General features: G+C 44.4%; 2 protein-coding genes across 7 annotated transcripts in view; one reads left to right on the plus strand and one right to left on the minus strand.

The window, feature by feature from the left end:
* The window catches only part of DOCK7 (dedicator of cytokinesis 7), a 178,952-nt gene that overhangs the window by 73,420 nt on the left and 88,803 nt on the right, over positions 1-16,729 (plus strand). The gene's annotated exons all lie outside the window — the stretch shown is intronic.
* Positions 2,021-11,082, minus strand: ANGPTL3 (angiopoietin like 3). The gene is made up of 7 exons (XM_036753882.1): positions 10,519-11,082; positions 9,821-9,931; positions 8,567-8,681; positions 7,758-7,871; positions 5,460-5,555; positions 3,024-3,290; positions 2,021-2,251 (listed from the first exon to the last, which is right to left on the minus strand). Exons 1-7 carry the CDS (start codon positions 11,011-11,013, stop codon positions 2,067-2,069), a joined length of 1,383 nt encoding a protein of 460 aa, XP_036609777.1. The 5' UTR covers positions 11,014-11,082; the 3' UTR covers positions 2,021-2,066.

Consider the following 16,729-nt stretch of genomic DNA (forward strand, 5'->3'; position numbering starts at 1 on the left):
TGAGCCCCAGGGGCTGGGAGGATGGGAAGCAGGAGGGGGAAAGAGGTAATGAGTTCAGTTTTGGACATTGAGTTTAAGATGTCTACTGGGGTGGGGGCGGGGCAGCTAGGTGACAAAGTGAATAGAGCACTGGCCCTGGAGTCAGGAGGACCTGAGTTCAAATCCAGCCTCAGACACTTGACACACTTACTAGCTGTATGACCTTGGGCAAGTCACTTAATCCCAACTGCCCTGACTTCCCCCCTTCCAAAAAAACCAAAAGATGTCTACTGGCCATCTAGCTCAAGGTGTCTGAAAGGCAGATGGAAGTGTGAGATTAGAGTTAGCGTCTGAGGTTACATTTGAATTCAGATCTTCCTGACTCCCGGTCCTACACTCATACTATTGAGTCACCTGGCTAGCTATTTATCTATTTTGGGGGTAGTTATTTATAGTATCAACAAAAAAAAATCAATCAATAAATTAATAAATTACCAATCTGCTGTTATCTTGAATATTGAAAAGGCAGTATAAAGATCATTCCTTAGTTACGAAAGAAGGCTTTTCATTTTTTAAAAAATCATTTGTTGCAAAATGATTTCATTTTTGTGGGATCTGTTAAAGCAACACCGGACTTCTGGTTAAATGGTGATGAAATGAGGGCCCTATTGCTTTTAAAAACTATGTTTAGGTAAACATTTGGGTTTGTGGCTTGCTACTGCAAAGTCCCTTAGAAAGCTCAGATCAGTCACTGGCGATTGGCTCCATTTCTGTGCTTGCTTATGGTTTGGTGGTCTCTCTGGCCTCAGCGTTTGAGCTTCTAGTCATGGTCTTATAGGATCCATTTTCCTAGGCTTGTTTATCTTTGGGCTAAAGTGTCCCAGAAGGAGCAAAAGTAAAGAAGACTTTGTGAATGGAGAGGGAGTAATTATGAGGCCCACCCCTTTTAGCGAAGGGTACACCATCCAGTGTTTGAGATTCTTTAGACATGTTACAGTCATTTTAGACATACACATTTTATTTATTGAATTGCAAAATATACATACAGGCCTGTCAGGGTTACTGCTTCAGTTCAAAATCATTTACTCATTTCTTTCTCAGATTTTAATTTTTCTTTTTTACTTGGAAATTTCTAACGGTATCATTTCTTGTACCTGTTTTAGGGGACTGTGGTCCCTGTTATGCTGTCTTTGGTGCAGCCCTTATATTTATCCATTTGCTATATTCTGACAAGATAATTTTTAAAGTATTTTTACAGGTGCCAGAGCCAAAGTGCTATAAAATTAATACACTCCTATAAAGTACAAAAGACTTGTTAATAAGATACAGTGATATAAAATATGAAAGTCAATATGACTTAGTAATGATGATCAGCTGCATTTACTTAACGACCATGAGCCAATTTAAATACAGTAATTTATCCTGCTTCTTTTGGTTTCATAAATAAAGTATAAAAACATGTGACATGAATTTTTCTCTAGCAAGGTATAATATAAATTTTAAGTTTTACATTATGGATTTTCATATATGCTGCTGAGCAGATTCAGTTCAAGTTTTAAATTAATAATGTGACAATATTTCATAAATGCAAAAGTATCTGACCTTCACATTTATTCATGTTTATATTTTTAAAGAACTTGGTGAAACTGTGAAATCAGACTGCATTATGAATATTGAAAACAAAATACTTTTTGTAAGTTTCCGGTTAATAGGGTGATCCTTAAATGGAAAATTAAAGTGCCCTTGCCATGGTGTTCAAGGTTGCTTAAAAAAGTCCATCTAAAATTGATTACAACATCATAAAATATTTGCACATTCGATGTCAGAAGGCATCTGATTGAGAAAGGTAAAGTTCATGAAGTGGTGTGATGACAGTTTTGACCTTGAAATAAATTTATAATCATTTTAAACTCTAGATAAATTCTTATTAAAGAGGAAAAAGCTATGTGAAAGTGACCTAGCAAACACCCCAGAACATCAGTTAGCTCTTAATGCCTTTTTAAGGTCTTTCTTGCTGATTATTAAACCACAGTAACTTGGGTTGAGTTTAATGTTCAGTTTATTATTTTCTGGAAACTTGCCTGTGTTCATTCAAAACTTTCTAAGTCTGTTGGGTGGATTAACATTTTGGTTGTCTTGAGGGAATAAAGCCTTCCTTTGGGAGACTTCCAGTACAGGCCTCTTCTCCGCTCAGGTTTGCCCTTCAGCCGTGCCTTGTTGTATTTGCCGTTCAGGTTGGTTTCTCCACATACGTTGTCCCACCACCAGCCACCTAGGGAAGAGAGACTGCATGAACCACAAGAGCACGTTTTCCACTCCTGCCCTGCCTCCCATTCTCTGCTCCCCAGTGACCAGACAGCCTTGCTGGTCTGGGGCACTCAGTGGCCCTTAGCTGGCCTGGTTGACCTCTCTGCTTCTCCCAGGCAGCGTCCAGCCAAAAAGCCTGGTGGTTCGAGGGGTGAGGAAGGCCTCATGCCGCTAGTTCTGCGTCGTCCTTGCCCTGCCCTTAGCTACATTCTCCACACAGTTCAGATGCAGGTGCTGTTCTCATTGGGGCAGAGAGGTAAGGTGACCTTCTGAAGCATATGCAAAGGTGATCCTGCTCAGAACGGGATCTGTGCCCCCCGACTAGGTTCTGAGCCTCAGCCCAGTCAACGCCGCCTCGTTTATCTATACTCGCCTCTTCTAGATGCTATTACCAGGTCTCCTGGGAGCCCACTTTTATTTTCTCTAAATAAGATAATGTCTCACACGGTAAGAACTTGAAGGCATTGGTGAACGTTGCTTGTTTCACCAAGTATGCTAACGGGGCATTCCTGGGGCTGAAAAGAAGGCAAAACTCCTCGTTCAGCCGGCACCGGAGGAGCTTCTTTGTTTGTGATAGTTGCGAGATTTTGCTGCTAGAAGGTCACATGGACCCTTGTCCTTTACATTTTTGCATATGAGCAGCATTTACTTACATATTATTATTTTTATCCAGTCACTTAGCACAGTGTTTCTCACACGTACAGATTAAGTGTGACCGTTGGTCTGCACAAGAATACCTGAGTAGCTTTCCGGGCAGCTCAGATGGGTCTTTGCATTGTGGTCCCAAGTGGCAAACGTGAGGTCTTTGTGTTCGGGGATTGCGCTGGGGATGTTGCCCAGGATCTCAGACAGGTGCAGTGCGTAGTCTGTGTCTTCACTGCCCAGGCTAAACGAGTACTCGATGGAACGCTTGTTGTCTTTCCAGTCCTCCAGCTCGATGCGTAAAATGTAATCGGATTGCTTAACGATGGCGTAGATCTTCTCTAGGCCCAGCCAAAATTCTCCTGCAAAGGAAAGTTTCGTGAATCCGTAAGTATGAAGTGCAGGTAGGGCAATTATTTAAAAGAGTTTGATCTGCTGATTTAATTAAATCAATATTATTAATATTCTGACCATTTTAGACGGTCTCTTAAAGCAATCCTCCTTGTTTACTTTCGTGAAGAGTAAACTGAGAGATTGGAATAAGAATGCAACCTCTTACATTTTAGAACAAATTAAAATCTGCAGGTTGAGTTGAAAGCTCAATTTTTAAAAGGGACCATCTATGACATATGTGAACCTTGCTAGGTGTTTGCCTTTGTAGAAAACTGTTTAGGTCAGCTCTGTGTTAGATCATTTCATTTCCAAATTCATTGTTGGACTCAGTTACGTGTGACGTTGAGTTTTTATTAAGAGAGATTAAATATTTCAAGCACCATCAGAAGGTTGGTTTTTTTTTAAATTTAGCAGCAATATAAGTTGGTTTCTAAATGGCTTAAATCGAAACCATTGTTCTCTCTTCAGATGTAGACGTAGTCTTTTCTTTCTGCCTGATGTCTTCAGAATGATGTAATATGCGTTTTGTCTAGTCGAAACTCAGTATGGGAATACGTTTTTATGCTTTTTTAAAATGAAAAGTTCACAAACCTTCCTGTTCCTTCAGTCGGCGCAGCATACGTAATACATGGACAAATCCAGACATTTGGCCTTGAAAAGGCACCTTTCACGTACATAGTCGGGTCTCTGGGCAGAGGTTTGGTCCATGTAATTTTGAGAGTAAACAAAGCATTTGATGGCGGCAGGAGGAGGGAGGCCAGGACTCTCTGTAACTGTTGGCTGGTTTCTTTACGCATGAACCTCGGAGGAGAAAGGCTACCATTGAAGGGTAAGGAACCTGCGGACGCTGCCCGCTTGCTTTTAACATGACGTCCGGGGGGAGCAATAGCCTTTATTGGCCATTCATTCTCAGTTACACCTACTTAGCAGTGGGTGCAGAGGGTCACTAGTGTCTTAAATGCGCATAAGATCATAGATCTAGGGCTGGATGGGGCCTCCAAGACTATCTAGTTCAACCCCTTTTATAGATGTGGAAACTGAGGCCCAGTGAGCTTAAGTGATTTTCCAAAGGTCACCTGGTAGTGAGCATCAGAGGCAGGATTGGAACCCAGGTCCTCTGACTCCACAGCCAGGATTCTCTCTGCCTTACCTTCCACATCCGTCATGCAGATACCTTAGGAATGGACTTTATGAGACTAGGAAATCAGTGGGGAATCACATTAATAATCATCCATTTTAAATTATAAATATGATATTTAGGGGAAAGATTCATTTTAGGATAGGGTAGGTAATGACGTATCCAATTTGGCATTTTTGAAAAAGGAAACTTGAATTTCAATGAATATTTTTATGATTTCATCCAAGAGATGGAAGATGGTGTCCACAAAGTCCTTGGTCACCAGAAACCGTATTTTTGTTCATAGAAACTTTGTCTCACACAGATGCTTCTGATAACTTTATTTGCTGTCAGCCAACACTCTCTGTCACAAATTTTTAATCCTTCAATACGGTATTAGACTTTCTGTGTTCTGTGTTAACTTTTTTCCACCTGCATATCTGTGTGAGGCTGGATTCTTTGTAGATTCAATTGAAACATTCTCTTGGAACAGATTGGATATGAGAGAATCCAGCTGTTTTCTACTATAGACACTAAAAAGATTTGCAGAAAGATGTAAAACAATGCCCTTCTTCTCACTAAGTATTTATTTTTTTGAAAAAATATTTACCTCTCATAAAAATATACTATTTATGTTACTATGTAACTTGTTTGTTGTTATTTTTAAATGAATTAATGTATTTCAAAAATTGATCAGTATTAATTTCCAACATGGTAGATATTGAGATGTAACCCGCAGAAACAAATGCTCTTGGAACGGATCCTTCGTTTTTAAGAGTATAAAGGGAACCTAAGGCTCTAAAAGTTTGAGAATTGTTGCTCATGTTAAGCCTCTAAGATCATAAGCTGCAGCGAAGGGCCGTCCTGATGTGAGAATTCATTGCACACCAGTGAAGTGCCGCGTCCAAGCCCATGGCTCTTGGTCTGAATGCACGCATCCCGAGCGTCTGGCAGGCGCTGGTACAGCTGCCCCAAAAGCTCTTTGCATTCTGGGGGTTAATAAGAACATTGGTGACCTTACCATTGAGATTCCCAAAACCACGCTGATAGTTCTCCCAGGTTTCGTTGAAATTTTGTGATCCGTCCATTCGGTGTTGAATGACTGTCCACGCGCTGCCTGAGACGGATGAAGAGACATTTTCAGTGACTTGTGGTGATTTAACGCTAACAAATAGAGAGCGCATGTGCAAAATATTTATTTTTATGATCATTTGCAATGTACAATAATTTATAAGTGCTCTGTGCTGTTTTTCTGGTGGGCAGTCCGGTGAGTAGAGTCGGGAAGACCCGAGTTCAAAGCTGACCTCAGACACTTACCAGCTGTGTGATCTTGGGCAAGCCATTTGGCCTGAGTTTCCTCAACTGTAAGATAGGGATAATTACAGCATCTACCTCCCGGGGCTGTCGTGAGGCTTGGGTGAGATGTAAAGGGCACAGGGCCCAGCACATGGCAGCCCGCTGTGTAAATGCCTGTTCCCTTCCGCCTTGCTCATTGTGAGTTATAGAAATCTAGAAAAGCCCAACCAAGACCCCCCAGAAGACCCTCTAATCATGTCGTCCTCTTCTCATTTTGATCAGATACATTTTCATTAGGATGTGCTTGGTATCTGTTGGTATTTCAGTTCCATTCCATAAGCGTTTGCTAATTGCTCACTCTGTGGCCGGCGCCACGCTTGTTGCTGGGGTGCCAGGACCGAGGTGGGTGCGGGCCCCTGCTCACTGATGAGCCTCTCCTTCTGGAGGAGTATCTGGAGCCCCCGTTGGGCTGTGGTCAAAGACGGGAACAGAGAGTTTTCAGTAGCCATCTAAGAATGCTTGAGTCATGACTAATGAGAGGAATGGAAATGAAAGCTGTTCTCAGGTTCCACCTCCTCCTCATCCAGTGAGCAAAGCTGGCTAAAAAGGAAGTGGTGGATGCTGTAGGGTCTGCAGAAATCAGGTGCCGGCAACGTGCAGGCTGGGCAGCTGGCCTGGGAGAGCAGTTGGGCAGGAAGCCCACGAGGTTACTCAGCTGGCACACTTGGGACCTGCCAGAGACTCCTAGGCCTGTGTGCCGAGAGGGTGAATGCAAGAGGAAACGGAGCTGAAAATCCAGGAGTGGCTATCGGGGGGAGAGCCTGGACAAGAAAGGGACTTCAGATGGGAAAGAATGCTTCCTGCTGTAAATGTGATGAAGGAGGGTTTCAGAGAAGCCTGGGAAGACTTGTGTGAACTGACCAATCCACAGTGAAGGGAGCAGAGCCAGGAGAAGCATTTCTGCAGGAATGATGGCTCTGTTCAGACAAAGCGCTTCGAAAGTGCCAAGGCCTCTGGTCAGTGCAGTGAGCACCTGTGATTCCAGAGCATCAAAGAAGCGCGCTCCATCCTCCTGATAGGAGGAGATTGATTCAGGCAGCAGAGTGAGGCAAAAGGCTTGGGTATGGAGCCATGTGCAGAGTTGTTTGGCTCTCCTATGGTTTTTGTTACAAGGATTTTGTCTTTCATTTTTTTTTAGCGGTGTGGGTACAGTGGGAAGAGATGAAAAAATCAATTTGTTAATTAAAAAAATAAAATTAATCTAAAAAGAATCAAACAAAAAAATTCCCAGTAGACTGTAAGCGCTTCAAGACAAGAACTATATTAATTTTTAGCTCTGTATCACCAGTGCCTCAGACACTAAATGTTTGTTGATTTGAATTAGATTTTCTAAATAAACAAACATACAACTCTGGGAGGTAGGTGTCATTATTATCCCTGTTTTATAGATGGGAAAATGAAGGCAGAAGGAGATTAAGCGATTTGCCCAGGAACGCACAGCTAGGAAGCATCTGAGGTGAACTCAGGTCTTCCTGCCTTCAAGCAGACTAACCACTGTGCGCCCGATCCTTCTCACCCCCACTGGCTTTTGCTCTTACTCCCAAAGAGCCGCTAGGCCTTTCCATGTGACGCAGCTAAAATCTTCCACATGTTATCTCCCTGTCTTAGAGTTCAACCTCTGAGGCCAGGGGCCGCCTATCTTTTCGCCTTCTATCCCTGGCACTTATCAAAGTGCTTTCCATCAAAAGCTTGATAAATGCCTGAATAGTTGATTCACTTTAGCATTGGGCCTGCTGTATGGCACACAGTAGGCATTCTTAAATATTTAATTAGTGAATGAAACACTGCAGAGGAGTCGCGAAGGTGAGAGCTAGGAGGAAAGGTCATTGGACTGGACGCTTAGGGAATCGGGGTAGTTGAGGAACAGCTCTGGGTTGTGCCATTGGCCTTAGAGAGGGTCCCCTCCTGCCCAGTCACTCAGACCGCCCCCTCGCCCCACTTCTCCTTTGCTGTATCTTTTTACCTGATTTCATTTCACAGTAGACATTGAAGACTTCAGATTGGCTGGGCTTGATGGGGTATATGCCGCTCGAACGCAGACCTCCATCGTAAAGGGCAGCACAGTCAGCCGGGCCGTCTAGAATTGGGGGGGTGGGGGCAGAGTATGAGTCAGTAAGGACTTGGGGAGGTGGCGGGATTAGGCCTAGAACCGGAGCTGTTTGTCTGTGTCTTATCTATGTCTTTGCTCACAAAATGGCTGGTTACCAGGGCTCCTTCTACACCTCACTGGTACACAGCGACTGTATTAGGTGGAGTTTTAAAGCCAAGAAATTGGTGATGGATCAGGCTTTTCTTTTGAGGAAATGCTTACAAAATGTGCCTGAGGAAAGGCATTGAACCTTGTGGGGGATGAAGGAAAGATGGAAATGGTCAAAGGCCAGTTTCTCAGATCGCTTGGGTTTGGGGTCAGAGGACCCAGCTCCCAGCTCTGAGCCTGCACCTCGTTACTTGTGTAACCTTGGGAAAGGAGACTCTCTGGGCTTAAGCTGCTTCATATGCCAAATGATGGGCTTGGACTTGGTCATTTCTAAGGTTGCTTCCTATACTAACTCTGTCCCTCGCCTATTGTGGTAGATTGGGGAAAGTTCCCACGGCCTGTGAAGCCTCTGCACGGTGAGTGTTGTAACTGGACACGCTGGGGGCTCCTGTCAGCCACACTGGCTTTGTGTTGTTCAGACTCTTCGTCCCTTGGCTCAGTAGAACATTCCCAGTTTAGAAGCGTTTGTGGGGGATCCCGCCCAGCAGGTGTTACAGAACAGTCGGTGGTCTTACCGGTGTGCTCTGCAAACTTTGTTCCATTGGGCTGAAGAGAAGGAATGGTCCTCGGCGCTCTTTGCTTTAAAGACAGGGAATTGTCTGTGGCTTCTTGAAGACCCGTCCTTCTTAGCTGATAGAGGAACATGGACGTATGGTTAATCTCCTAAAAACTGCTAGAGCAGGCTGGGGAGGGTGGAGTGAGTGCCGGCCTGATTCAGCTGAGGACAAGGAACACGTACGATGTTCCCATTTTTCACGGCCCAGAAGGGACGGCTCGATTTCTCTGGCCTCCCTGTTCCATGTCCAGAGGGTCCCATGTGCTTTGGAAACCTGCTGGGACCTCGGAGCCCTCTGCCCCTGCTCCTGCCCCCCGGGGTGTCCTCAGTAGCACACTCGGCCATTTATACTGCGCCATGTAGGGTGGTTTCCTTTGCTGCCCACTAATGACAGAGGATGTGTGGGGCCACCCCCCTCAGCACGCGAAGGCAGTGCTGCCATTCTTTCCTCACGACAACCCTAATAAGCAAGTGGTGCAAGTCCTCATTCTTATTAGACAGATGAGGCTCAGAGAGCCCAACCCCTGGCCCCCAGCAAGGGTCCCAGCAGCCTCAGGCCTCCTCTCCTCCTTTCCCTCCTTGTGAGGTGGGGGCTGCCGCTCACAGCTAACAGACATCAGAGATACTCTTTGCTCCTTCCTGCCTCAGTCTATGCCCAGAACTCTGCCCACTCCAGTTCTCAAGAAAGGTATGTGACTGAGGCACCGTGGCCCTTCTCCCACTGACCCGATGATAACAGTGTCAGCACTTATGTCAGCATCTAAAGGGCTGTCACAGGAGCTGCCGGATGCAGCCAGACGTTGCTTAGGGGCCGTTGCGGCAGGGAAGGCCCCCTTCCTGCCTGCCCCCTTGGAGGGAAGCACTTGTCCAGGAGCTCAGGAGGCCCTCAGACAGCCGGCCTACAGGCTGCCCACCCCCACCCCTCTCGGAGCAGCCGCCACCCATTGCAGAGGCAGTGAAGGAGACCCTAGTGGAGAACAGCAATACATTTAATAATGGTGGCATTTTGTGGCTTAAAGGATTACTTCCTTCACAGTCGCCCTGTGACAGAGGTGGTGCAAGCGATCATATCCCCATTTTACAGACCAGAAAGCTGAGTCCTGCTGAGATTGAGGGACTTTTCCAGACAGGAGCTTCCTTTCCTGAGCACCTGTCTGGTGCTTTCTGCTCCCGATGGCAGAGCCTCGGGATGGTCTTTTCGCTACGGCCTTACCTGGTTTTCCATCTCCTTTATTTGGCCGTGCTGCTTGGTAAGCTGCTGGTACTGCTCCTGGACTGTTTGGAAAAGCTCTTTGATGCTGTGATCTTGCTGCTCTACAAAAGTCTGGAGATGAGTCTGGTTAAAGGTCATCCCGGCCGGCCGTTCCCACCCTGACCCTCCGACCCTGGAGCCCTTGTCCGCCATTTCTCCCTGGGTGTTTCCTGTAACAATCTGTATATGTGCTCCTATGTTGGATTTCAAGTCGATATTCTTTATAGCTTTTACTGAATTGACTTTTTAACAAGATTTTGTAGATGGATGTGGTAAAATACAGTATTTCAATAGGAGAAGATTTTTTAAAAATTCCTTAAAAAAAAAAAAAAAGCAAACCTGCCTGTTAGCCATGGGCAATAGTCCTGAATGTTTCCCATTTAGTGCTCGTTTAAAATTTCCATTTCATAATTTGGTTTTCTAATTATTTGATCTTATATTTTGCTGATAAATGACTAATAATTTCAAAGACATTTTGCTTTGATTTTTTTCAATTTCATAATGAAGTTTGGAAAACACAGATCTGATTTGAAATACTACATGAGCTTTGATTTTCCTGAAGCTCTTTTCCTCCAGAGCTTGTTTTCAGATCCAGAAACCTGCAACAGAAGAAAAGCTCTCAAGTAGAGATGGTTAGTCATTGCCCAGGTTGTCCTTACCTTAAGGAAGGTCACCTCCTGCTGTTCCTGGCCTTCGGGCTGGCTGTGAACTAACGTGGCCAGCTTCTCTTCTAATGTCCTCACTTTCTGTTGGAGTCGAATCTTTTCTTCTAAGAGATCTTCAAGCTTGGAGTTCAGTTCGAGGGATAAATTTTTCATTTCTTCATTTTTGGCCTGCAGATTGGATGTTGTTTTGCGGAGTTCTCTTTCTTCTTCTTTGATTTCATTGGTTTGTAGTGAGAGATCATAGAAAGACTTGTCAAATATGTTAAGTTTTTGAAATATGTCATTAATTTGACTCTTTGTCTTGTGAACAAAGTCCTTAAGACCATGTCCTAACTGAAGGAGGCCATTGGCCAAGATCTTGACGTCATCCAGCATAGCAAATCTTGATTTGGGCTCTGAAGGGGGAGAGTCAAGCGAGGGATATTCCTGGTCAGTCCTAGAGGAAATAACAAGGGGGATAATTAAAAAAAGGAGGGAAATTGGTCTCATTTTTTTCTGATTTGTGTTATTTGTAAGAGGTTTGGAACTACTTTCCTCTTGTAACTGACCTAGATTGCTGAGCTCTATATATACCCCTAGTTGCTTCAGAAAAGGTGAGCTTCAGAGGGAAAAATAGTTGATCATTAAACTGTGTAAACCTGAACAAAGGTAACCCCTTTCTTTATTCAGTTAGAGCAGTTTTACTGAGCAGTAGTTTTAGGAAATTATAAAGTAAGTGTGTTAGAAGTTTAACATGTAAGGATGTGTGGCTGCCTTTTATTGTAATTAATTTATTTTAAACTTAAATACACAGTAAGAAACATTTTATAAACTTAAATATTAAAACTTAAATACAAAATAAGAAAAGAAAAAAAGCATTGCCATGTGTCCAGCAGAATGTGAGAGGATACAAAATATACAGCAACGAATTTCCATTTCAAGAGAACCCGTATGAGGAATACTGCATGCTGCGTTCAGGGTTCAGGGTGTCCGTCTTTTCTTTGCTTCCTTGTAAGTTTTCTTTTGTTCTCTGCTGTGCATTTTGTACTTTGTCCTTTTGTCTCCCTTCCTCCCCTGCCCCCAGAAGGCTACATTTAAGCACTTAAGTGTGGATGTACACCCCGCCACATGCACATACCCACATATAGACATATACCCCCCACATACATTCATATATACACACACATACATGTACACACATTTATACATATGCCCACACATACATGCACACACATGTACATATATCCATATACACATACATGTACACACATGTATGAATTTATCCACACGGACATATATACACACATACATACATATATAAGCTTAGCTATCTATAATCATACTCCGCATTCATACGCATCTACGTCCTACACTTGTTTGTCCTCTGTCTCTCTGAGAGTAGACACCCTCTCCCTTCAGAAGTCTGAGTCTTTCCATATTTTTCTATTTCTGTCACCTCCTCATTTCTTACACCACGGCAATATTCCAACCCTTTAATGTCTAGTTATTTTAAATAGTCTAAAACAATATTAATTAATATGGCTGATATATAGTGTAGTTTCCCTGTTTTTCTTTTTGGATTAAATCTTGTCTTTTTTTCTCTTCTGTTTTCCAAAGCCACGTTTAGGTTATGATGATATTAAAGCAAATTATGAAGCAGCAATGAGCCCCTTTATCTCACAGAAAATGGAATGCAGTTGACATTGAGGAAGTAATGGATAAAACTTAGATGTATACCTGTGCTTTTGGAAATATTGAGATTTTAAAAATTATTTAGCAATTAGGAGGGTTTATATTTATTTTTATAATAAATATATTATATTTATAATTTCCATAAAGAGTCTTTCCTAGGTGAGGTAGATGGACCCTTGATGCCAAGAGCCTTTCCTAGAGAGCCATTTTAATTTTCAAAACAACTGCAACAGAACCAACCACTTGTAACCTAACTTGAGATTCCCAGGGGCCTGTTGGGTTGGGAGGAAAGGAGAAAGCTGCTTCTCCCTGGGGGATGGTGCCACCGGGGGTGACCTTTGCCTTCCCCACCCTGCCAAGTTTGTGTTCCTTTTCCTCATGCTTTCCCTCTGACCCTCTCACACTCCTATAATACTGGGTTCTTCTTCCCCATGCCAGTGGAGTGTAGGGACATCTGTGTTCAGTCATGGACATGGGGGTGTCCAGCTCTGCAGAAGAGTGCTCGGTCCCTTTCCAGCCTCTGATGTCACCAGCAGGGAGGGGCCACTTCTCGTCCAAGAGGCTCCCTTGAGCACAGCAGGAGGCTGAAAATGTGGAAATGTGTAGATATCCAGAGGGTTCCAGAAAAGGGAGAGTGGCTGGACCACAGGCAGCTTTTTATACATCAGCCTTGAGGCTCTCCAAGAGTCCCCAACCTCAGGGGGATTACTCAAGGAAGCTGGTTCTGTTTGTGAAACACATTGGAAAGTTGCACCTTCATTGATTCAGACCAGATATCCCTCTAAGACAGATGTGGCAGCTAACAGAGTCACTGAGGTCTTTCTTTAAAACAAAACCCACATAAATATATCGAGACCCGCTCTGTGCGCACATTCACATGGACACTGGACACTCCTTTCCTTGTCGCTTTCTCCCTGTGATCTTTATCTTGGCCCTTCCCTTCTTCCACGCCGCTTTTTCCCACTCTTCTCTCACATTTACCCAACCCGGCTGTTCTTTCTCCTTCCTGCCATTAGAACCTGAGCACCTTGAGATCCAGAGCTGTTGTCTTGTCTGTCTACACCGCACTTGGGACATAGTAACTACTTAATAAATGCCCTGTCCCTTCATCCCTCCTGCAGGCCTTCTTATCCTCTTCCGCTAGATGATGCTGAGCTAAACAAAAGCAGCCCCCAGCCAGTGACAAGCAGCAGCTTCCAAGGCAGACGGGCGGTCCCTGGCAGATTCGTCGTTCCGCTGCAGTTGCAGGAGGAGCAGGAAGTACTCCTTGAGGGTGCTTGTTTGCCGACGGCGTTTCTGGGTGTTCACAGGCTAGAGGAGGCTCCAGAGTAAAACGTATTTGGCAGTCTGAAATTTAAGTTTATGCTCCCGGCGTTGATATGTGCACAGAATTAACCGTTGTTTATGTATGTCTTGTTAAATTATTTCATCTAGCGGAATTATTTGTCTATCTTAATTTGCTTATTAGATTTTTATAACAACCATTTTTAAAGGACTTTCACTTTTTTATCTCAATTAATTTTAATCTCTGGAAAATTCTGTAAGCAGGACTGATACCATTATCTTTATTTTACAGATGTTAAAACTGTGACTCAAAGAGATTAGTTGGCTAAAAATTCCTGACTTTTATCCATGATTGTCTGACTTCTGGTTTGGCAAGGCTCACTACTTCTTGGACCATGTTAGCACTTAGGGCCAGACACTCTTTTGGTTGACCTCTAGCACAGAGTTTCAATGTGGAAGAGCCTAGAGAGGCCATTTGGTCCAGTCTGGCCCCGAAGGAGAACATCCTCTTCAGCACCCCGAGAAGTGCTCAGTTAGGCTTTATTTGACTACCTGCCATAAGGAGGAACCCAAACACCTCCAAGGACAACCCGTTCCTCTTCATTTAATATCTCACATCAAATTTAATTTGTCTGTTTGCAGTCTCTACCCATTACCCCTACTTCTTCCCTCTGAGACCATGCAGAAGAAAGATACGATCACCTTTCTGTGTACTGGCCATTCAGACAGTTGTAGACAATTCTGGTGACTTCCCTAAATCTCCTCCTCCCTGAGTTCAAGCATCCCTGTTCCTTGGGATGATGTCCCAGTTCTTCATCGTTTCCGGTGCCCTCCTCTGGACACTCTCTCACTTACGCAGGTTCTTTCTAGAACTGGAGCACCATTGCAGATGTGTTCTGCCACGGCTGACCATAATGAGAATATTGCCTTTCTACTTTAGTCTTTACCTGCCTTAATTCTGTAACTTTCTTGACTGACGTATCTTGTAGAGTCAACTCATTTTGACCTTCAGTTTGCTAAAATACCAGGTCTTTTTCAGACATGCTTCCTCCGGCTGCACTTTCTCCATCTTAGAATCGTGAAGTTGATTTTTTGAACTTGCCTATAAAATTTTCTGCTTAACTCAGTTGAATTTCATCATATTAGTTCTGGTTCAGTATTCTAGTCTGTCGAGATCATTTTAAATGTTGACTGTCATACAGTGTGTTGGTGGTTCTTCCCACCCTTGTGTCCTCTGCAGATTTGCTGGGCATGCCATTTATGTAACTGTTAAACAGCACTGGGTGAAGTGAGGACAGATCTCTGGGGCACTGCGTTGGAGACCTCTTGTGATTCTTCTGTTCAGTGAGATCCAGGGGTAGAAATGTGGAGGTCTGTATCAATACATTGCTTTGCTGCTTCAAGGTCCACATCTCCACGTTGTCCACAGGAAGGCCAGGAGAGAGTTTTTCTATTGAATACTTTACTAAACCCCATTTAATATTTATTTATAACACTCCCTTGAACTGCCAATCTTGTAATTCTGCTGAAAGAGGAAATCAAACGACTCTGCACGGCCTGCTCTTGATGAAGCCCTAGTGGTTCTTTGGGACAGTTGCTTTCTCTTCTAGGTGCTCGTGGACCAGTTCTTTAATGATGCCTTTTATAATTTTCTATGAATCAGTTAGGATGACTATTCATAGCCTTCGTTCTCTTGCCGGTTTTTAAATTGAGCCACCCCCTGGCCTCCTGCAGTCTCGCGGTGCTGCTCCCATTCTCCATTGACTCCCAGTGATACCAGCAGTTGCTTAGCAATCATCCCTGCCAGTTTTTTCAGTACCTAAGAACATGGTTCACTAACTGTTTGTTGATTGAAAATAGTTGTGAAGCATTTGTGAACCATTGGATGCCGTGTAAATCATTATTTTTATAGAAGAGGGTGATCAGGGGTGGCTCTGTAGGGGGTTTGATGTGTGAATTTGAGTTTTGCAGAATTTTAGGGAGCAGGGTGAGGGGAAGACCTTCTAGGTGCAGGGAAAGGTCTTAGCACAGACATGGAGGCAGCAGGCACATGTCTGGCTTGTTTCTGGAGCCAGAGAATTGTCGGGTTTGGTGGACGTGTGGAATGGGCAGGGAGCACAAAGAGGCCGCAAGGCTGTGCATGTAACCATGGATCGTGGAGGGTTTTGAAAGCCCAGCATTTAAGCTCGGTACATGCGGGGCTGCGCATACATCTCCAGCTGCCCATTTAGCACTTTGTGGATGGGGCCAGAAGGTCTGTCCTGAGGCTGGGCTGAGAAGTAGAGGGCTATGACAGAGGCAAGTGCCAGGATTCGTCAGAAACTCCTCTGCCGTGGAAGACTGGCCTTCCAGAGCCTCTGCTGCCTTTGGCAGAGGCGGCAGCTGCCATCAGCTCTTTCCTCATGGAGGAGAAGGGCTTTGTGATCTGCCCTTCCACCCACCATTTTATGAAGTGGGAATTGCTGGGTCTTGGGGGCTTTTAATTTTAAAGAATTTTAAAGAAGCTTTGTTCATTTTGTAGGGCCAGGGGCTTCCAGAGGCCCAGAGGCAGATGTTTGTATTACTGTAATAGGAGCTGTTTCACAGATGCTTGGACAAGGTGACCTGCCCTGCTCCTGCCTGGTCTTGGAAGCCCTCACTCTGCCCTGATGGACAAGCCCTTTAGGTGCAGACACATGTGGCCTGATCCCATGGTGACAGTGGGTGTGTCTGCCAGACTTGTAAATTGAAAGGGAAGTCAGCAGCCAGCTAGTCCACCCCAAAGCCTGCTATACCAAAAGGTCATCCAGCTTGAAGACTACGAATGACAAGGGAGTTGTTGTGAAGTGTTTCCCGCCGATGAATCAAACTTAAATGACCTCTTTACATCATCTGTCCCTTGTCCCTGGTTCTGCCCTCAAGCCAAACCGTCCCCACTAGCCTTCCCTCACTGCCCAGAGCTCAAGATGCTTGAAGGCAGCTGTCCCGTTCCCTTGGGGCTGACCATCCCTGTTGTGCATGCTGGGGTGCATCACTGTTTGGTGCCCTTTTCTGCACATTCTCAAACTTAAAAATGGATTTCTTTCCTAAAATGTGGAGTTTAGAACATTCTCTTCCACATGTAGTCTGAAAGAGACCATGCCGTAGGACTGTCACCGCTCTGCTTCAGAAAGGACACCTTCCCGCCACCATTCTTGCCATTAATTTTCTTGGGGATCACCTCTGGTGTCTGACGGGGTACTCGGAGGAGGCGACTGACCAGTTTAGCCAA

Source organism: Trichosurus vulpecula, chromosome 4 (genome assembly GCF_011100635.1).
Source record: "Trichosurus vulpecula isolate mTriVul1 chromosome 4, mTriVul1.pri, whole genome shotgun sequence".
Lineage (NCBI taxonomy): Eukaryota > Metazoa > Chordata > Mammalia > Diprotodontia > Phalangeridae > Trichosurus > Trichosurus vulpecula.